At 39.4% G+C, this 22,343-nt stretch overlaps 1 protein-coding gene across 17 annotated transcripts in view; it reads right to left on the reverse strand.

The window, feature by feature from the left end:
* Col14a1 (collagen type XIV alpha 1 chain) overlaps positions 1-22,343 on the reverse strand; it is a 243,533-nt gene that overhangs the window by 192,632 nt on the left and 28,558 nt on the right. For all 17 annotated transcript variants that reach the window (XM_051159672.1, XM_051159671.1, XM_051159655.1 and 14 more), the window contains exons 2-5: positions 19,432-19,556; positions 11,990-12,106; positions 9,156-9,299; positions 5,943-6,032 (exon numbers count right to left, since the gene is read on the reverse strand). In XM_051159672.1, the coding sequence (XP_051015629.1) occupies positions 5,943-6,032; positions 9,156-9,299; positions 11,990-12,106; positions 19,432-19,519 (439 nt within the window). In that variant the 5' untranslated portion in view covers positions 19,520-19,556. The remainder of the gene's footprint in view (positions 1-5,942; positions 6,033-9,155; positions 9,300-11,989; positions 12,107-19,431; positions 19,557-22,343) is intronic.

The raw sequence follows: 22,343 nt of genomic DNA on the forward strand, positions 1-22,343 counted from the left end.
CAGTGCTGAAACATCGCTGTCACCCAGTGAGATCACAGCAGTCAGAATGTGAGTGCAATGCATTGATCATCTGTCTGTGGTGGTGCTGGTGGATGCAAACCTCCTGCATGCCCAGTCTTACAAAATACAGTATGTATAGTAAGTACTGAACATTGTATTTGAAAATGCTGAGAAGTGACTGTGTTAATGGTTGGTGTTTACTATGAAAGCTATCAGTTTCTGGCAGTGTATTCCTCTTATTCATATAAATTTACTATAAAACATTTGTAATAGCATGCTAATCAGGAACCAAGGTGAGCAATAGACCTATGCCTCCAAAATTAGTATAAGTTGCAGTAGGAAAATCACGGTAAAACATGGCCACACGAGCAAGAAAACCTAAGTTTCAATATCTAAAACCTGAATAAACCAACCATGGTAGGCAACACCCACACCTGTTATCCCAGGTCTCCTATACCAAGATAAGAGACAGAGACAGAATAAGCCATGGAAGCTCACTGGCCATCTAAGACCTATGTAAGTATACTTTATGATGTTAAAAAAAAAAAAATGAAATCGCCCACTGACAATGTTTTCAAGAGGTTTCCTGCTGCTGCATGCGATGGTCTAGTCCATATCTGTGGTAGTTTGCACAAAAATGGCTTCCGTAGGCCCAGGGATAAGATAACACTATTAGGAGGTGTGGCCTTGTTGGAGTAGGTGTGGCCTTGTTGGATCACAAGTGGGCGGGCTTTAATGTCTCAAATGCTCAAGCCATGTAAAAATGTAACATTCACTTCTGCTGTCTGCAGATCAAGATGCAGAACTCTCAGCTCCTTCTCCAGCACCATGTCTGCCAGCGTGCTGTCATGCTTCTCTCCATGATGATAATGCACTAAACCTCTGCACTGTAAGACAGCCACAGGTAAGTGTTTTCCTCTATAAGAGTTGCTGCGGTCATGGTGCCTCTTTACAGCAATAGAAACCCTAAGACAGCATGTAAAACTCAATGCCCCACCTCCCCTCACTTATAGGAATTGAGTAAGGATTTAGCCAGTGTTTGCCTAAAAAAAAAAAACCTGCCTATATCCCTGCCTTTATACTGATCACTTAACTTCTGTCTGGATGAAGTTTAAATCCCAAAATAGTCCCAGGCTTTCCAAGATGAATCCACACTCTTGAGTTCAGCGTGCATAAGCCCTGGAGCACTAGTGGGAAGGGTGATAATTTTTTAAATCAGTCTCTCAGTTAGGAGTTAAGAGCCATAACGGCGTCAAAAGTGATGCTAAGATGTGAAAATATGCCTTGAGAACCATCATAAGACCTGGCTGCATCCAAACATAATTAGTGTGCATAATTCGGAGCTGACTCCCCATCTAGAGAAGCCCTTGGAAACCTGATGAGCTCCACTGGACTGTGCAAGCTCCATGAGGCTAGACATCTGCCAGCCGTAAACATCAGTTAATCCCTAGTAGATAACTCAGTGTTTGCCCAGTACTGGGGGATAAACATCAACTCTTATCTATGTAGTAACTGTCAAACATAAAAGGCAGGCCTTTTAGCCAAGTGTGGTGACAAACACCTATAGTCCCGGCCCTGAAGAGTTAGGGGCAAGGTCAGGAATTCAAGACCAGCCTCAGGTACATAGCAAGTTTGAGATTAGCATGGAGTGTATGAGACTTTGTCAGAGGTAAAGAGAGGAAAGAGAGAAGGGAGGAGGGGGAGGGGGAGAGAGGGAAGGAGAGTATACTTTCTAGTATTTGGAGGGTCTTATTGTGTGTGTGTGTTTTTGTTTCTTTGTTTTAAATAAGATGTAGCCCAGGTTGCCCTGGAACTGACTTTATAGCCCTGGCTGACCTCAAATTCACCCTCCCCCCCTCATCTGTGTGCTGAGATTGCTGGTTTGCATCACTGTGCTCAGTCTGGAACATTCTAATATTAATAATAAATGGTTAAACAGTATTCACTGTGTTCTAAGTATGGAACCTACAGTAACTCATTCAGTCATTACAGTGAACTCAGGAGTTCTCATGTTTCTGGTTTAAAAACGAAGCCAAATGTGGGCATGGAAGAAAGGGAATCTTCTGAAGATGCTTAGCTGGGATTACATCCTAAAGCCGAGCAAACCAAATGCCCTAAGAAAAGGAACCAACTTAGAGAAGGATTTAGTTCCAAAACAGCTGAAAGTTTTAAACACTCTATAGCAAGAATCAGCAATTGTATTCTGAAGTGGTCAAAATAAGAAATACTTGAGTCTTTGTTGGCCATATGATCTCCTCCAAACTGCTCCAACTCCAATACTCTGGGAGAGCCGCTATAGACAATATGTCAAGAGTGAGCAAAACTGTGGCCCAATAAAACATTATGTGAAAAATAGCAGAGGACTGGGCTTAGCCCACAGACTATTGTTATTTTGGAAAGAATAACAGGCTCCTCTCTTTTAGGGATTTTTTTTTCTTAAAAAATCAGAGCTTTGGGAACCCTGGTGGCACTCAAAGAAAGAATAGGCAGACTACCAAGATGAGACTTGATAGCCTGTGACCATAAAGTGAGGGAAGAGATCCCCCTCAGGCATGGACCTAAGGGAGGAATGGGAGGATACAAATGATGGGAGAAGAATTTAGTTGTAATCTGAATAAATTAATAAAAAAGAAAATCAGAGCTTTACTTATTGTATTGAGAAAAAACAATAAAAAATTTTAAAAGAAAAGAAAATTTGAGTTCTAGTTTCATCCCTTCTCTCCTTAGTACAGAGAACATGAAAAGAAGGAAAAGGGGGCTTGTCCAAGACGATGCCATGTGACAGTGCCTGATATCCCTCCTGGTATCAGAAGCTAAGCATGGCCAAGCCCATTAGTACATAGATAGGAAAAGAGAGGCTTGGTGGCCTTAATTGGGGGGAAAAAAAACTAGTAGAAAAGAAAGAAACCTTATGCCTCTTTTCCTATCAAGCCCATAATCTTTTCCAATCTGGTTCTGCGTTCCTATGTGAAATGCCAAAAATAACTAGCGAAAGATGTTTGGACAGCCATGGGGAAATAACCATTTGTGTCAGTGTGCCAGCGTTGTGCTCTGAGGCAAACACCACTTTTGTTTGCAAACTGGTTTTTGAGTATTGAAGAAACACGTAGAATACATTTTTTAAAGTAACTGTTTTATAGCACAGAAATTTCAGCTAGCATCCTAGCTCCTTGCATCTCAGCTAAAATTGGGAAGTATGTGAAACATTACTGATTGTATCTAAGCTGCTCTCAGAAGACTATAGATTGTAGGGAAAACAAAGAACCACACGGTTCGATGTGCATCATGGGACTATGCCATCCTGGAGGGGCTTATGCTAAGTCTAGAGAGGGACTCTGAGAGGTCAGTGGCCTCCTCTCATGTTTCTCCTCCTGGGAGCCCTAAAGCTTGTGTAAAACTGTTATAATCTTTCTGTTTCCTCTTGCCAAGCCCCACTTTCGTTCTTCTCACTGCATGGCTCACGCTGGCCTGGGACTCACTATGTAACCTAAGGGGCCTCAGGCTTTCAGCTCCTTCTGCCTCCACCTCCCTGGAGCACTGAGAACTCTAGAGTCTTTGGCATTGACTCCACACCCAGCCGAAATTCCTAAGAGAATTCAATTTCTCACACAGTCTGTGTCTTCATAACTTCCTCATAGGCCCTGCACTCACCTCACTTAAAAATAATCTCATAATTTCCCCCCTTCAAGTCTCCTATGAGTCGTAGCCCCCACATAGGCCCTGGTCACTTCAATCAGCCTATCTGATGGTGGATGCAGACAAGTCGCTCAGGAATATATCTCTAAGGAAGCGCATGCACTAGGGACTGTACAGTCCTCAAATGCCTTTAATGTTTCTTAGAACATAAGCCAATATCACCCTCAATTTTCTTCTGTTGTCTTCTTTGTTTTTCGCTCATGTCACCCGGAATGCGTCTTAAGGCGAAGAATAGAGAAGATAGGACTATTTAGTAGAATAAAGCTAGAAACCATAAATTCTGAAGCCACAGGAATCCACAGGTTTTTAATCTCAAATATTCTCTAAGCATAAACAGGCCAAGAATGCTAATCCAAATATTAACTGAGAACCTTAAAAATACATTAAAATGCAAATAAACATAATTTTGCAAAAGTAAACAGAAACATATAAGTCAGCAACTGGTGGACTGGGAGTTGAGAGTATCACTTAGTAGTGGACCATATGACAGGCATGCTTAAGGTCCTGGGTGGGCTCAAGTCCCAGCACTGCTCCACCCTCATCCCCACCCCCAACAAAGACAAAAGAAAGACTTTGGTTCTTAGGATGAATAAAGCTGGAAGGAAGGATAATTTTTATTGCCTTTTATTTATTTTTTTACTTTTGCGGGCACATCATTATTCTGCAGACTCAAGTTATCCTGACTATATTAAAAATGAATGACAAAACATAGTGAACAGTGAAGAAAAGAACTAATCCAAGCCTTGCCGAATCCTAGGCAAGCACTCTGCCACTGAGCTACATCCTGACCCCCCTCCCTTTTGTGTTGGTTGTCTCTGCTGTGAGACACTGTCTCACTAAGTTACCCAGGCTTGCCTTCTACTCAGGCTGCATCCCAGACAAGTCTCGAGCTTGCAATCTTCCTGCCTCAGCTTCCAAACTATCTGGAATTACCAACCTGTGAAAGCCAGACTAGTTCTCAGTGTGATACCCTGAAAGCATTACAAGGGTTGGTGACATATGCTAAAGCTATCAATTACCTGTAGATTTTGTTAAGATTCGTGTGCAGATTAAATCTCAATACAGTTATATCAAAGACATACAAAAGAATGGGCGCCTTCCAGATCAGCAGAAGGGTAAAGTAGATATCAGGAGAACAGAAACCACAAATACAGGAGGAAGGACATGAAAAATGTGAAGCATACAAAGCAATGACCGATAAATCCAAAAGTCCAGCAATTTCATCGAACTTAAGTGGACACAGTTATCAGTAAGTGTAGCAATGGTAAGATAGAATAGTTAAATGCCACTCAACCTTCTTTATAAGATTAGTCACTGTGGGAACCTGGGGACACAAAACACAGTGGCAGTGTAATAAGCAAGAATGGGTTGTTTTGTGAAAACTACACCCAATAAAGAGGGTAACTGCATTTATCTTAGATGCTTAGGCTTTGAGACAAATATTGAACAACTAACAATATAAGGGATCATTATAATTAAGAAAAGTAAAATTTCTCTAGAAAGTATAACTCATTAAATACGTCACCAGCATCACAAGTATCTGAAATCGCCAGTTTCAAATAGAAGTGGACAAACATTAGTAAGGGAAATTAAAATACTTTTTTTTTCCTCAAGGACATGTGGAATGAATCTAACCACTGGCCATATTTAAGCAATAAAATATCTCAACATTTTTTTTCTAAAATACCCCTGCATACCACATTCTCTGAACACAGTGCAGTAAAGACAGACACTAATTAGCAAATGAATGTGTTTAAGATCATTGCATGTTTAAAATTAATGACTTATTTTAAGTAAGTCATGGGTTAATGAAGACAACCTAGTAGAAATTATAAAATATTAGTGCTATACATCAAAATATGGGCTACAGCATGGGCAATACTCAGATAGCTTTATAAAATACACAGCACAGTGGAGGGCGGGGCACAAATGCAAACAAAGTGGGACAGTTGACCACAGACTCTGGCCTGCTGTAGGTATACACAAGGGGAAGGTCCTAAAGTGAAGAAGTGACATATGCAGCAAGGAATATGACAGGACTGGTTTTGTGTGTATGCTTGTTTAGTTGGAGAAAAGTGGATGGGGGATCCCACACCCAACTGCTGACAGCCATTGGGAAGGTGGGGAGAATGAAGCCAATGGAGATTTTCATAACAGATTATATGTCTCCCCAAATGGACCAACAACTATGTCTGCACAATTAAGCCAACCACATCCAAGCGGAGTCAAACACATAAATATCTGACCTTCTGGTGCAGTTGGCTTACTTCCATTTCCTTTGTCCACAACCTTGACTCTGGGCTTTGATGGATCCTTTCTTTTCTCTAAATCTTTAACTAGAAGAAAAAGACAGACAGGAACATGTGGTATTAATGTTTTAAATATATATATATTTATATATTCAATGTGATTAACTAAAATCCCTGCAAAAACAAAAACTACAGATAGACATTAGTACCGTGGTACAAACTCCTCTCCAAATATTAGATCTGATATTTTCTTCAAGCTTGTCATAAGGTATGATAAGTACTTAAGTCTTAGGTCAAGTGTGCACCGTGGAAAATTTATCAAATCAATTTAATACTTCAAAACAGCTGTAAAACTGGCATGGTTATCCCATCCTTGTACACAAAAGAATGAAAAACCAAGGTGCTAAAACATAGCTTAAAACTAGAAAATGTCAGCCTTAGCTTCATGTCTCTGGGCTGAGTGTATGAATTTGGAGCCCATTCTAGAACGACAGTAATGGTACACGTTATTTGTAATTGCTATGTCTTCAATAGAAGGTAGAGAACCCCTATAATTTTTCTTCCCAAACTTAAAAAAAAAATCTTCTCTAACATTTTCCTCACAGGTATAACCCACTGGTAAGGTGTCCACTCTCCCATAAAGAACCTCTCACCCGAGATCTTGTAGGCAACCCTAATGAAACCCATTGGGTTATCAAATAAAGAAGAAAAGTAAAAGAAGACATCAAAGTGGTAGATGTCTAGTAAGGATGAGGAAGGGAATCAGTGGGAGTGAGGTAGAGCATTCAAAGGTAACAGAGGGTGGATATGATCAAAACTACGTACATATAAGAAAATGTCATAATGAAACCCATTATGTATAATACATCTTAACTAATAAAAATGACAAAAGTAGTTTTGATACTTAGATTGGACTGTCTGTTACTTTTATGAAGCAATATTCAGAGGCTAACAGTTACTCCTACTCCTTTGGTACTCTCATGGCCACTTGAGTCTTTTGCTTAATATTCTCCTGTACTCTGTGCTTGACACTCCACGGCAGCCTGCCTGCCATTGCTTGCCTTCTAAAGTCTTCCAAAGTCTTCAAGACCTTCACCAACTGCCATTTTATATGTCTGTAAATATAAAATGTGCTGTGAAAATGAAAAATGAAAAAAAGCCAGTGGGAAGATGTGTCATTTAATTATGTCATTGACTTGAAAGAAGTGAGCAAATGTATCAGTATGTCAACTGCATTGGGGAGATTATGATCTCTCCAACCATCCTTGCCATCTTCTCAGGAAGATGGGCCTAACAATCCTGTCTAGGTAGCAACCCCCGCCCTCTTCCTTCCCCTGGTTTTTATGCCTTTGTTGAAAGGGCCCAAGACTTGTCATCTGCTCGGAGTTTATCACCTCAATTGCAGTAATCCTATCTTAAAAACCCTCCTTATCTTTCTGATTTAATTCTGGGCTAGAAATAGTGATTAAAATCATAAAATATTTTAACCTTACTAGATTCAATAATCTAATTTTTATATCTATTTTTAGAACCCTTTCTTTGATTTCTTATTCAGCATTCTGTCTCTTTAAAAATCTTTGTTCTCAGTTTTTGCAAAGATATAATCGTATTTTTTTCCTATTCCACTACCCTATCTTTTTATGTTCTCTCCTTTGGATTCTTTTTCTCCTTCCATTCCTGAAACATGACCTTATACTAAAATTGCCTTGCATCCCTAAATACTCTGCCTATAATCTTATCATCCAACAATTTAAAATCTCATCCTTTGTGGATTATTTCCAAGCCTACATCTTTCACCCCACCCATACTTGGGCTGTGACCCCTGGTCACATACATTTTCTAAAATAAAATGCATCTGTCAGTTTAATATGAGGAAAAATCATGTTAAGAAATGCTAGAGGTATAAAGAAATCTGGGAAATAATGAGAATAGTTTCAGACGTGTGGATCTGCAGATCTGTTTCTGGAAGAGAAACACTTATGTGTCACTGTTAAGAAAGGCAGGGTGATTCAAGCAGAGACCAAGGGAACACACTTGCAAAGAGAAAAGCCGATGGCTTGGAAGTGTTCCAAAACAGACCACAGCACCAGTTTACACTTGAATTTTGAAAAATAAGCACCTTTGGAAGTTGGCCCACAAGTTCACACAGAAAGTCTAATAGATGTTGCAACCTCATCTTCCTCGTGTAGGAACAAAACCATTTAGAAATAAACTGTCGTGCCAGCTGTGGTGGCACACAGGTGTAATCCCAGGATTGGGGACAAAAGAGCTGGAGATGCACAAGTTCCAGGACAGCCTAGGCTGCATAGTGGGATCTAGGCTAGCCTGAACTACAAAGCAAGACCCTGTCTCAAAAGAAGAAAAAAATGAGGGGAGGTAAGAGGAGGGAAATGGAGGCAAGGCAAGGAGCGATGGGAAGGGGGAAAGGGAAGTGACGACAAAGACAGCCACAACAAAGTGGCATCATAGTAATAAATTCACCACCATAAAGGCTTCTCTCTGCTCTTAAATTTTAAAGAAAAATGGCTATGTATCAGAAAATTGTGTTCACGAAGAATCCAACTGTCACAAGTCTTTTGTTGTGATCGACATTTTCCAGCAAGTAACCATGGAAGTTTTCAAGGCAGGGAGACCAGGCTAACTTTAGCTCCATCCTATAGGGAGCAAGAATATCAGAGAAATACAAAGGAAAAAAAAAAGGCCATGCAAAGAAACTTATTTCTACCTGAACAGTACAAGCCTACAACCCACCACAAGCGGCTTTCTTTCGTGTGCTTTGAGTAAGCAGCCGCTGGGAAAGCTTTCCAGGGTCCTGGGGTTTCCTCTGCTGCCCAGTTGGAGCAATTCTTGAAATTATCAATCACAAAGCTTTGACACAAGTGAAATGGACTGATGTTCCTCCTCTCACTTCCTGTTTCTCATAGGTCTTAAGAGACGTCATTTCCGATGCATCCGAAGCAAATTAGGAGGCGGAAGACTAGCGGGCCAACACGGTTGGACTGATTTACACTAAAACGTAAAAACCTCTTAATGGATTCTGGACAATGGGGGATCTCAAACATGTCATCTGTACCTGAGGACAGGCAAACTCGTCCAATGTCTTTGTTCGGAAATCAAGAAGAAAATACTTCATCTAAAAAGCCTCCCTCATACAGCTAGTATTTTAAACCCAGAGACCCCAGCTGGTACTTAAAAACTGTCAATACATACTTCTGAACTGGCCTTGAGCAGGCTTGCTTTCTTTGTCTTTATTGTAGGCAATTAGTTGAACTGTGTAATTCTGCTCTGGCAGAAGGCCTTGGATAATTGCTTTTGTTGCAGTGTGCTGGAGATTTAGCTGGTTTGTTTTGCCCCCTGTAATAAAACAGAAAGATAAGTCCATCCTAAGCTGGAAGTAGCTGCATGCAGTGAATCAAGACTGTTAAAAGGCAAACGAAAAAAATTTTTTTTCTTTTAAATTTTGGTTGTATGCATTTATAGTGCACAACACACTTGGACATATCAGATGGTAACAACACTTGAAATACACATACATAATGCATGTGTGCACAGATCCTAACTGTAATGAAACTTTCAACGTCGGGCTCAACATATTCTTTCTACTTTAGGTAACAAATGGCTGCTCCATGTTAGTCACCAAAGACTTTTATCACTCGATCACATTTATTATCTAAGGAAAACCATAGGACAAGATTAGAAAGCAGATTCTCAACATCAAATACTGTCTTCAAAGAAAAGAGGGCCTTTTAAAAGTGCAGGGAGACACAAGCTGGCTGAACGGTATTAGCCACACTGGCATAGCTTTCCTCTGCTCACTACTGCAAACGAAAGCATCCTTGAACCATAAACAACTGTCTTCAATCTGGCTGCCACCACTTTATGGTGCTGAAGGAAGCATTCATTGCCTAGCTACTTAAAAGTCAGTTTGATTCAACAAAAAAAAAAAATTGTGAAATCACCATCAAATTAGAGTGGCATCTACAGCTTTCTTGAAAATGCTTTTGTTTGCCAGGTGTGCTGGCACACACCTTTAATCCCAGTACTCAGGAGGAAGAGGCAGGCAGATCTCTTTGAGTTCAAGGCCATCCTGGTGTACAAAGTGAGTTCCAGGACGGAGAAACCCTGTCTCAAAAAAACAAAAACAAAAAACTGAATATCTATGTGAAATTCCAAAAGCACCCTTTTCCTATAATTTATGGCAGTGATTCACAAACTGAAAAAAAGAGAGAAATTAATTTAAAACTTCTGTCCTTGTAACAACCTTCAGAGAGGTATAAATTAACCAAATGTGTGTATTATATCTAATTTTAATTATATCTCAGTCAAATTAATATCTAGATCTGAAATGTTTCTTGTTATTATTCATGCTGCCTGTTACTAAAGGACAAAATGGAATTTTTTATTACCAAAGCCAATTTCCTTAAGTGTTCAAGGTGCTAAATTTTGTTTCATAAACTCCTATTGTTCAAAACTCATCCAGGGGCTGGAGAGATGGCTCAGAGGTTAAGAGCACTGACTGCTCTTCCAGAGATCCTGAGTTCAATTCCCAGCAACTACATGGTGGCTCATAACCATCTATAATGCGATCCAATGTCCTCTTCTGGCACGCAGGTGTATATGCAAGCAGAGTACTATATATATAATAAATCAGTAAATCTTAAAAGTAAAAACAAAAACCTCATTCTTTGGGGCTGGTGGAATGGTTCAGTGGTTGAAAGCACTGGCTGCTTCTCCAGAGAACCAGAGTCTGATTGCCAGCACCCATACAGTGGCTCACACCTGGCAGTAACCAGTCTAGGGGAATCCAGTGTTCTCTTCTGGAATACATGGGTACTATATGCATGTGATATACATGCATCCATTCAGGCAAAACTACATACATTTAAAAAGTAAAGCTAAGTCTCAGAAACCATCATCAGTTATAAAGCACACAGATAAATATTAGGTGATCTATGCTTTGCTAAAAAAGGCTTTTCAAAACCCCTATATATTAAAGTTTTTCTTCGGAAGGCAGATGTATTATTTCATTTAATATTTTAAGACTCCTATCATAAAATGAGTGCTTTAAACCCTGTATAAACCAGCATTACATTTATTTGACTCATTTTGTTGTGTAACTGCTGTTAACACCCTACAGAACATCATGGAACATTCTTTGAGAAAGACTGATATAAAAAAGACTTGGGCTGTGACTCATGGTGCTAAAGTGTCCATGAACTTCTTGTAGTTAAATGTATTTATTACTCTTTTTTATTTGTTGTATTTAATCAAGTAGATTCTAGTGTGCTTAAACGGAGACTGATTGGCCTTGGCCACTGTAATAAGAACAGTGGATAAAGTAAACCCAATATCTATTAAGAAATCATTTAACTCACAATTTTTGTCACTGTAGGTATTTAAGCAAGAGATAGACTTCTAGTTTTTGAGTGCACTGTCTCGGAGGAAATTGGAAGATAATGTCGAGGTCTGCTTCACAAAGCGCTTGAGTCAGTTCTAAGACCTGTGATTCCTAGTAATATGTCTTTGGATTGCTTAACAATTGAATAAAATTAACAGTTTACCCACAAATTAACCACAATTTTATATCACACCTTTATATAATGATCTATTTGTAATCTATTCAATTATGGTTTTCCTGTTGCAGTTTATTTTCACAATATCTAGTTGACCTTTACAATTTTTATGTTTAATTTCTAGGCATCATTATATAAGGCTCACTAATTATAACTTAGTAAAAACAAGCACAATTATTGCACACTCGGTGTGTTATGTCTTTACAGCATCCATAGATTAAAAGTATTTATTTATTATATATTGAAATTTTAACATTAAGGAAAATGAATCACAACTGAGCCCAAGAGCCAGACCTCACACTTTGAGGAACATTATTTTCTTGATGAGAAGAGAATTTGTCAAATTCAAAAATTAAACTAAACCAAGTCTTTCACACAATACTAAAGCAGCACTTAGCACTCCATCTATTGTTAACCATCCATGTATAAAAAGATCCTAAGGCTCCAGAAAACATGGTGGATTGTCTTTACCTGAAGCTGGAGCCACGAGCAGTTTGTAGCCACCAAATTTCCCTCTTGGTGCTTTCCATGAAATCTGTATACTGTCATGGGATATTACGTTATATCTTAACCTTGTAGGTGGAGCCACTGAAAAGGAAAAACAAAAATGGCTTAAATATAAAGACACTTACGTTTAAATTGCAAAGTCATAGCAGCATCGCCAAAATACACAGGACCTCATCAGTCTGGAAAGTTTTTTTTTTTTCTGCAACCCTAATAATCAATCAATCAGTGTGCAAAATAAGACAGATGTGAAAGCATGTGCTTTTCTCCCAAGGGATATCCACTTGTCAAACAGCACCCACCTTAAAACTGAATATCTACACCTCCTTTAGAAACTGAAGTCAGTCTTGCAAAATGATTTCATTTTGCAGAATGCATTTTCCTACTTGGAACATGGAAGCTTCTCTGCTGAGACATTGCATATATGATTTTAAGTTTTCCACTGTGGCAATCAAATGGTTTGTTGATAGAATATTTGAGGAAACTATTTCAGGCATATTATGGTAATAAAATAGTCATCCTAAAATATTTGAGAGGGCCTTCAGACATGACTCAATGGTTAAGGGTAGAAACTGTTTCACAGATGACCCAAGTTCAGTTTTCCCAGAACCTGTGTCAGGCAAATTACAACCACCTGTAATTCCAGCTTGGGGGACCTGATGGCATTTTTTGACCTTGACATGGCACTGGCATTCATATGCACACACACACACACACACACACACACACACACACACACATAATTTTAAAGTAATAAATAAATAAATGAAACATTGGAGTTAGTGGTCATAAAAAGGTTCAGGTTCAACTGGAAGATGATTGTGGTTTTTAAACTCTGATCTACTCTTCTAGAGAAGCTGATTTTCACATGTCAGGTATGTAGCACATGATCATAATTGAGGGCATAACATTTGTGCTTCTGAAATTTCACAAAAATGTTTAGACCTTTTAATTTTCATTTAAGTCATAAAACTTCAGAACACATCTCAGAAGCCTCTTAAATGCCCCCCAGGTTCTAAAAGAAGTCTTTCAGTGTGAACATTTTTACTATGTAATATATAAATAAAGTTATTCATTAACAGGAATGTCAGCACCCATTACCCACTTTGTGCCCAGCCTTCTTTTCTTACTTTGGGACCCAGTGTTGGGGAAGACATTCTGAAAGGGCATTAGGCATAATACGAGCTTGGACATTAGTTTGATTCTCAGTCTTGTCACTGATCAGCTGAAGAGCCTGAATCACCAAGGCTTCCAAAGCTAGTTTCCTTACCTTTAGAAAAACTGACACTTTCTACAAAGACTAATTGATACAATACAATCAGTGGCGGATAAACATTTCTTTCCCTTCCTCTCTCTTTAGCTAATGACGGAGTGTAAAACCTCACTTGAATCCTCACAAAAAATCCATTACTAGCCTGACTCTAGGAGAAAGGAACCAAGGAACAGCTGCTGAAAACCATGTTCAAGTTTCCATACTAGGGAAGGATGGTCTCTGAGACCATCCATGTACTGCTTCTTTGTAAAAAAAAAAAAAAAAAAAAAAAAAAAAAAAAACATCAGTATTGAGGAATCACTCTGTGCTGAGCCAGATAAACAAAGAATATATTACTTGTCCTGGTTAGTTTTTGTCAACTTGACACAAGCTAGACTCCTTTTGAAAGGGGAACTCTGAATTGAGAAAACATCTTCATAAGACTGGCCTCTAACAAAGTCTGTTGAGTATCTTCTGGGTCAATGATTGATGGGGAGGGCCCAAGTCACCCACCACCCCTGGGCTGGTGATCCTGAGTTCTGCTATAAGAAGCAGGCTGAAGGGGCTGGAGAGATGGCTCAGAGGTTAAAAGCACTAGCTGCTCTTTCAGAGGGCCTGAGTTCAATTCCCAGCAACCATATGGTGGCTCACAACCATCTATAATGAGATCTGGTGCCCTCTTCTGGCGGGTAGGCATACATGCAAGCAGAACATTGTATACGTAATAAATCTTTAAAACAAAACAAAAAAAGAAGCAGGCTGAGCAAGCCATGGGGAGCCACTCAGTAATCATTACTCTACCATGGCTTCTGCTTCAGTTCCTGCCTTGGGTTCCTACTGGGACATCCTTCAGTGATGGAGGGTGACCTGAGAGTTCTAGAATAAAATGAACCCTTTGGTCCAAAAGTTGCTTTTGGCTATGGTGTTTATCATATCAATAGAAACCTAGACATTTTCCTAAAACTATCCAGGCATTTGGAATCAATAGGTAGAAAAGAACATGTCTCAAGAAAAATATCTTTGACCAAACCGAATAACCCAATTGAGAAATGGGGCTTGGAACTAAACAGAGAATTCTCAACGGAGGAATATCAAATGGCTGAGAAACACTTAAAGAAATGCTCAACCTCCTTAGTCATCAGGGAAATGCAAATCAAAACAACTCTGAGATTCCATCTTACACCCATCAGAATGGCTAAGATCAAAAACTCAAGCGACACCACATGCTGGCGAGGATGTGGGGAGAGAGGAACACTCCTTCATTGCTGGTGGGAATGCAAACTAGTACAGCCACTTTGGAAATCTATCTGGTGCTATCTCAGAAAAATGGGAATAGGGCTTCCTCAAGACCCAGCTATTCCACTCCTTGGAATATACCCAGAAGATGCTCCAGCACACAACAAGAAAATTTGCTCAACCATGTTCATAGCAGCCTTATTCATAATAGCCAGAACATGGAAACAGCCTAAGTGTCCCTCAGTAGAAGAGTGGATAAAGAAACTGTGGTACATATACACTATGGAATACTACTCAGCTATTAAAAACAAGGAATTCCCGAAATTTGTGGGTAAATGGATTGAGCTAGAAATGATCATAATGAGTGAGTTAACCCAGAAGCAGAAAGAATCAAATGGTATATACTCACTTATGTCTGCATACTAGCCAAGGGGCATGTCCCACGAAAGCCTTCACTTACCAGGAAACTGGGACAGAGGGAAGGCATCCTATTGGGACTCTAAATGAGAGAGACGCATGGAGAATAGCAAAATAAAAGGATACAGAGGGTCCTAGAAACCTACAAGTAGAACAATATGATAGGCAGATTTGGGCCCAGGGGTCCCGCTCAAACTAAGGCACCAGCCAAGGACAATACAGGAGGTAAACTTTAAACCCCTTCCCAGATCTAGCCAATGGTCAGAATATTCTCCACAGTTGAGTGGAGAGTGTGATATGACTTTCTCACATACTATGGTGCCTCACATTTGATCATGTCCCCTGGAGGGGGAGACCTGGTGGCACTCAGAGGAAGGACAGCAGGTAGCCAAGAAGAGACTTGATACCCTATGAGAATATATAGGGGGAGGTGATCCCCCTCAGGAACAGTCATAGGGGAGGGGAATAATGGGAAAATGGGGGGGGGGGAGGAATGGGAGGATACAAAGGATGGGATAAACATTGAGATGTGACAAGAATAAATTAATAAAAAAATTTAAAAAAAAAAAAGAAAAATATCTTTGATTTCTTTAATCATGTATAAGTAGAGAGTGCTATTTAAAACACACACACACACACACACACACACACACACACACACACTCATTAGCTTTATAGTTTTCACTTGATATAAATGGAAACAAATTTACATTTTTCTGGCTAATGAGAAAATACAAATTTATCAAAAGAACAACTCTTTTAGCACCCAGCATTTTAATAAACATAGGAATTACTTTGCACAGTCCACAATGCAGGAGGTAAATCTATTTGTACCTACATTTTTTATTCTTTTGAAATAGGAATTAAAATTTGGAATTTTATGGGAATTAGAATTTTGAAGTAACATTTCTGAACTCAATCAAATTAGTGGGTTTGCATTTATCACTGACAAGCTTTTGCATGAATGCATTGGTGAAAAAAAAACAGGTCTATTTAGGACCCATGAAGTAGAAAAGAACTGCAAGCAGATGGAGCTTTCATCTAAACCGATTTGACGAGATTCAGTGGACTCTGTTAGCATGCCAGGTGGGATGACACCACAAGGAGAGCATTCAGTACAGCTAGGCTAGACAGTAGACATCTGTAGATTGCCTGTGTGTGCCATTATTCTTTGGATGCTGTGTGGGTTCATGGTTCTTGGCATCTCTTTAGTCAACAGCTAATTTTCTAAGCAGCAGAAAACAATGAGAACAACATGGACGGTGCTCTTTATGAAAAGCACACGGTCATCTAGAACCCAAAGGGAAATGTCTTCCATTGACCTCCTCAAGGGAACAAAGTATGGAGCAAGTGACACAACAGAATCCAGCAAAGGTCAGCTTTATAATTTAATTTACAAATAGCTCATATGACTGTTATCCCATTGCAACATTGAAAAGCCAGATCACATCGACTGCCAACAGAAGTATAAATATTCTGACAAGTGCTAAAACAAAAACCTTTGGATAGACATGAAGCACAAATTTTTGCCTTTGGGGGAAATACATTGCAAAGAATAAATGCTAATTAAGAAAAAGTTCTAGATTTCAAAGTTAGTGCCCTCTCACCCCTGCCCCCACCCTGCCTTTGGAAGGCACTGGGACTTGAGCCAAAGCCAAGGCAAGCAAAATTGACAGAAATGTTGTAAATAATTGCTCTTATCTCACAGAACAAGAATCTATGTCGGCTTTTTTTCTCTTTGGAAGCACAAAGGACATGCTTTGTGTTTCATATATCCTGTCCTTAAATTCCAGTAAATGCTTGAGTGAACTTGATTACAAATTTAATCTGTGTCAGCTCAAATACAAATCTTCTCAAAAAGACAAAACCAAGTGTAAAGTTTATTTGAGGTGCACATGGGGAGCCCCAAGGAAGCCCATAGACTCTTCCTTTGGGTGGAGGCATGAGATTAGTCTCAACAGAAAATCCTTGTGTGTACATGAACTTCACCCCAAGGGGAAATGAGGAAGACCATGAACATCCATCTTCTCTTTACTGTGGCTTATTACTAAAAGCACATGGGGCTTTTGTCTCGCTGTGTTGTGCTGTGTTTTGTTTGAAGGGACAATTTGGCAATCTTCATTAGGAATCCATAGGAGGAAAGGCACTTCTTTATATTACTCCATAATCTATCTTCTCATTTGATGGATAGTTTTTTATTTCCCATAACTTCTCTCTCTCTCTCTCTCTCTCTCTCTCTCTCTCTCTCTCTCTCTCTCTCTCTCTCTCTCTCTCTCTCTCCCTCCCCCATCCCTCCCTCCTTCCCTCTTGTTCTCTCCTCTCCCTTTACACACACCTTTCTTGCCTCTCTCTCTTTTACTCTCCCCTTTCTCAACTCACTTGCAATCTTGCTGTTTTTGACAAGTGACAATTTCTATAAAGATTTATGTCTAGTGAGATAGTTTCACTAATTACTTCTAACACTGTTTTTAATACAGTGATGCAATCAGAGACATCTTGCACATGTCAATGCCCAGGACCATGGCCTCCGCCCCCCCCCACCCCGCCCTGCCATCCCATCCCCATTCCTTACCTACAGAACTCCCACTGACCAGAGATTAAACTATCAATCAGCCACACTCCCCTGACTGAGAAGGGCAAGGGCATCTGAAGCAGGCTTCCCACCCGACCTCACCCCAAGGCCCCCAACCAAGGAATCCAAACGAGTCCAGAAATCAAAGGAAGGACAGTAGTGTTTTCATCTCAGCGGCAGGCCTACGTGAGGCCTCCCTAGACTTCAGCAGTTCTGTCTTTTCCAAGCTTGAGAGTATAACTTCTGTCTTGATTAAATGAGCTACTATGTTATCTACTAGTAAATACATTTTTTAATTGGCCAAGGGAAAAAAAAATATTTTTTTTTTTGCACTCAAAAATCTCTTCTGGCCAGGCACAGTGACACACTTAGGACAGGTGGATCACTGTGAGTTCGAGGCCAACATGGTCTACAAAGCGAGTCCAGGGCAGTCAAGGCTACACAGAGAAACCCTATCTAGGAAAAAAAAATCTCTTCTGGTAGAGATGCTGCTGTTGAGGTCATAATGAGTAGTTTTCCCTTTATGAAGAATTCTGGGTTCTAGGCCCGTCTGGGCCACATAACAAGATCCTGCCTCAAAAGCATAGTTTATGATGCTAGAGTAACAGGGTAACTTAGGATTCTTATTCCTGTCCAAAACAACTTAAAGGACTAGAGAAATATTTTCACTGTTTTTCTAAAATAGCTGAAAAAAAACTTTAGGCTTTTTAAAATGTCATGTACTGTTTTCAATTCAATGCTATTTTTTTTTTTAAGTATAGGGGGAACTAACTATATTTTGTGGGACATTTAATTGTGGGACATACTAGTAGTTCTTTTAAATTTCATTTACAATATACTATGTTATAATATATATAATATATATATAATATATAATAATATAATATAATATAATGTCATAAAGATGATGAACACAACAGTAAAGTAACTATTTTTTACAGAGTAAATTCACTTTATTTTTCTTGTATAAACACCCCTATGTGGTAGCCACAGCCGAAGCCTGGGTCCTCTACGGGTGTAAAAGGCCAGACAGTAGATATGTTTGGCTTTGAAGAGCCCTAGTCTCTCTTACAACTACTGTCCTTTGCCACTGTAGCATAAAAACGGCCACACACAATACATAAACAAATGTGCATGTAATAAAAGTTTACCCAGATAAGGGGCCAGACTGGGCCCACGGATGGTAGTTTGTCAACTACAGGTTTATGAGAAAGTGATTAAAACAGTGTAGATCTTGCTAACACAAAAAGCAAATCTCACAAACTCCTTTATTCCAAAAGGCTAGAATAAAGTCACTTATTGGTGAAAACTTCTATTAGATCCTTAACAACCTTAAACTGTGCTCAGTTAAAAAAAAAAAAAAAAGACCATAATTAAGAACCAAGTTTAAAGTGATAGAAATATATTATATATCCTAGATATGGCAGCATACAACTTTAATTCCAGCACTCGGGAGACAGAGAAGGCAGGTCTCTGTAAATTCTGGGCCAGGAAGGTCTACACAGAGCATTCCAGGCCAGCCAAGCCTACACAGGGAGACTAGGGCTCAAAGAAAAGAAAAAGTATTATAGACTCTATGGGCAATAAGACAGGAGTTGGACACACAAGCGCATGCACGCCCCATTGCTGTTTATTAACTGATCTGGCAACATACAGATCTGAATCTCACAGATTAAACTCTTGATAGTCTTTTCAACAGACTCTCTTTACTCAACTCCTAAATGGCTATGACCAGTTTCTGGTGACATGGTAACCCTGTGGGTGGTGTGCTCCATTGCTTCATTGGAAACAGTTGATAAAATGAATAAAAGCTAATGGATTTCCTGCTTGGACCCACAGTTGTCCCAAGAAAAGATTATGAAGATGAAGAACCCAAAGGCCAGAATCCCAGATTGTTTGGTGTTTTTTTGTTTTTTTTTTTTTTTCAATTACCTTGCCCCCGGACAATGGTGCAGAAATAAGCAACCGCCAAAAAAGCCAGAATCAGCCAGTACCGCATCTTGCACTGAAAGATCTTCATTTTGTTTTCTTCCTTTTACATGAGGTGCAATAGCTGCCTGGAAACAGAGAGAGGGTGGAAAATAAGCGAATGTTGTCATCCAGGAGAAGCATGAGGGTTGTTGTGGCTTAAAATTGTCAGGAAGCAATTAAATCTCCAAATGGCTTTCTCATCACCAAATACAAACTGATGGGAAAAGCTCTTTCCCTTTTGAAAATTCTGTATTGTAGATAAGTATTTGAAATATTTGAGAGAGCTGGGTATGGTCGCACATGTCTTTAATTCCAGGACGCAGGAGGCAAAGGCAGGCAGATCTCCATAGGTTTGAGAACAGCCTGGTCTACACAGTGAGTTCCAAACCAGAGAGGACTACAGAGTGAGACCCTGTCTCAAATGAACGAGGAAACGTTAAGACTGTAACCAGCAGACGTGATGCATACAAGCAAGTCGTGTCATCCAGAAAGAACGTACTGATGCATATATGAATTCACGGAGAAGACAGCAACGTGCACAACACCTACACAGGCTCAAGCCAGTTGAAGTCCCAGTGCTGAAGGGGTCAGTGGACACAGGGACCCGTTACCAAGAAGCTTTCTGTAATTGAAACCCGCTGACAAAGAAAAAGTTTTCTTCAGTGGAGTTTCAGGGCAGGTTCTACAGCCAGGGTAGCTGTCTCACACACACACACACAAAGTCCTCAAACTGATATTTTAGTAGACTTTTTCTGCGTCATAATGCCTTGGGTATTTTTTTTTTGTCTTGTCAGTTTTTGCTTGTTTATTTTGATTTTTGGTTTTGTAGAGGAGTGTGTGTGTGTGTGTGTGTGTGTGTGTGTGTGTGTGTGTGTGCGTGCGCACACACTCTGTTGTTTTGGTTTTGTTTTTGTCTGTCTTTGTAAAGAGAAAGTAAGAGGAAAAGAATATAAAGCTGAATGGGTAGGAAGGTGGGGAGAATCTGGAGGAATTAGGGAAAATGTGATTGAAATGTGTTTTAAGAAATTTTTTCCACAAAACAAAAGGTTTTTTTAAAAAAGAAGAAGAAAAAAGATACAGGAGCATTCTAATGGGTTGAGATGTTCAGGCTGTACTGTGAGTCTCTTCTGTAAAAAAAAAAAAAAAAAATCTTATGTACATTGCGTAGTCTACCTGAAACAGTCTTTGCAAACCACACATCCTTCCCATATCTGTAACAGTAAGGGAGAACCTCTCCTGCCACCTTACATTACCTACAAACCACAAATGACTAGTTCTACCTTTGTATTGCTGATCAAAGAGAACTTGCTAATATGAAATCACTGCTCAATTTTCCCCTCATGGGTTGAATAATCTCCAATCCTTTGATCTTTTCTCACAGCTCCTTTTGTTTCTAATATATATGAATTTGAAACTCTTCCAAATAGCTTTCTTTTAAAGTTAGTGAAAGATGAGGTACAAAAATAGAGTGAGAAGGAATGGAGAGAAGCGAATAAGGCAGGAAAAAGACAGGATAGAAAACTAGAGGGAAGGAGTAAAGGGGCTATACATGGTATTACTATAAAAGACTGGTTTATTGACCATAACCCTATTTTAGATCATTACATTGGAGAAATGCTTAGCTCTTTACTTAAAGATTAAGGGGACACTTGTGAAGCTCTTATAAAGCATCCACACTTCTCTAAATAACCCCTCACCCAAGATCCTCTAAGTATTCATAATTAAACTCATGGGTTAAGTATTCACAAGACATGAAAGGGAAGGGGACTAATTGAGTAGAAGAAGGAGATTGGTTGGGTGTAGAAGGAATACAGGGGGGAGTAATAGGGATGTAACCATGGTGAGGAAAGGTACAGTTATGAAATAGGTAAAATGCCCTAACAAAATCTGTCATATATAATTTAAATATTCTTTAGAAAGCTGTAAGAAAGTATCTCAAAAACTTTCTTCTACTAAGGCATCTTCATTTACCTATTCACTTGTTCATTTATTCATTTATTACCCAAAATTATTCCACAAATCTAAGGCAACTTTACAATATAGAGAATAAGATACATATAAATACAGTGTATAAGATAGACTTGCCAAGTGTAATTCCATTTTAATTTCAGATAAAGAGTAAATAATTTTTTTATTTAAGCATGATCTGTGAAATATTTTTGACATATTGAAGGGAACACTGAAGGTGTAGGTAGGGAAACGAACCACAAAGAGGTGAGAATGAAAACTTGATTCAGGTTGACTTTTTCAACCTTGGTCAAACTTCAGGAAGCCCACTGCTAGGCAGTTTATTTCTAGGCTATATAAACACAATATAATTTAGAAAAAGCATTTCCTGTTGTAATATAATCCTGGAACCCAAGGAAGCATAATTACATCAAGTCTCGCCTCAGGGCAAATGCCGTTACTTCCAAGAAGATGGGTTCTTGAGTCAGGATACCTGTATTAGCATTAGGGCCTAGGGAAGAAAAATAGTGTTGAGGTCACTGAGCTATTAGCCACCACTGGTCCTGGCTGTGGGAGCTTGGGGAGCCCCTGCATGTAATGGTCATTTATTTATATTACTAGCTACCTCTGGTCCAAATTGTAGGAGCTTAATACGCCCTGGCCCAAGGGATAACACAGATCACTAGGCTGTTATTATATTACTTCCAACGTCCAGCTTTCTAGATGGAATATCAGGTTATATGTCTAATGATTTGAAAGGACAATCCTGAATGCTTAATGTTCCTGGTTTCCCTGGAGATCTGTGAGCACGAGGACCTTCACGCTCCCCACAACACATAATACCCCAAATATCATTCATTATTTATCTAAAATTAAGTTTTACCCAGGTTCCCTGTATTTTACTGGAAAGCCAAAGACAGGGGGAA

The sequence above is a fragment of the Acomys russatus genome, chromosome 17 (assembly GCF_903995435.1).
Source record: "Acomys russatus chromosome 17, mAcoRus1.1, whole genome shotgun sequence".
NCBI lineage: Eukaryota > Metazoa > Chordata > Mammalia > Rodentia > Muridae > Acomys > Acomys russatus.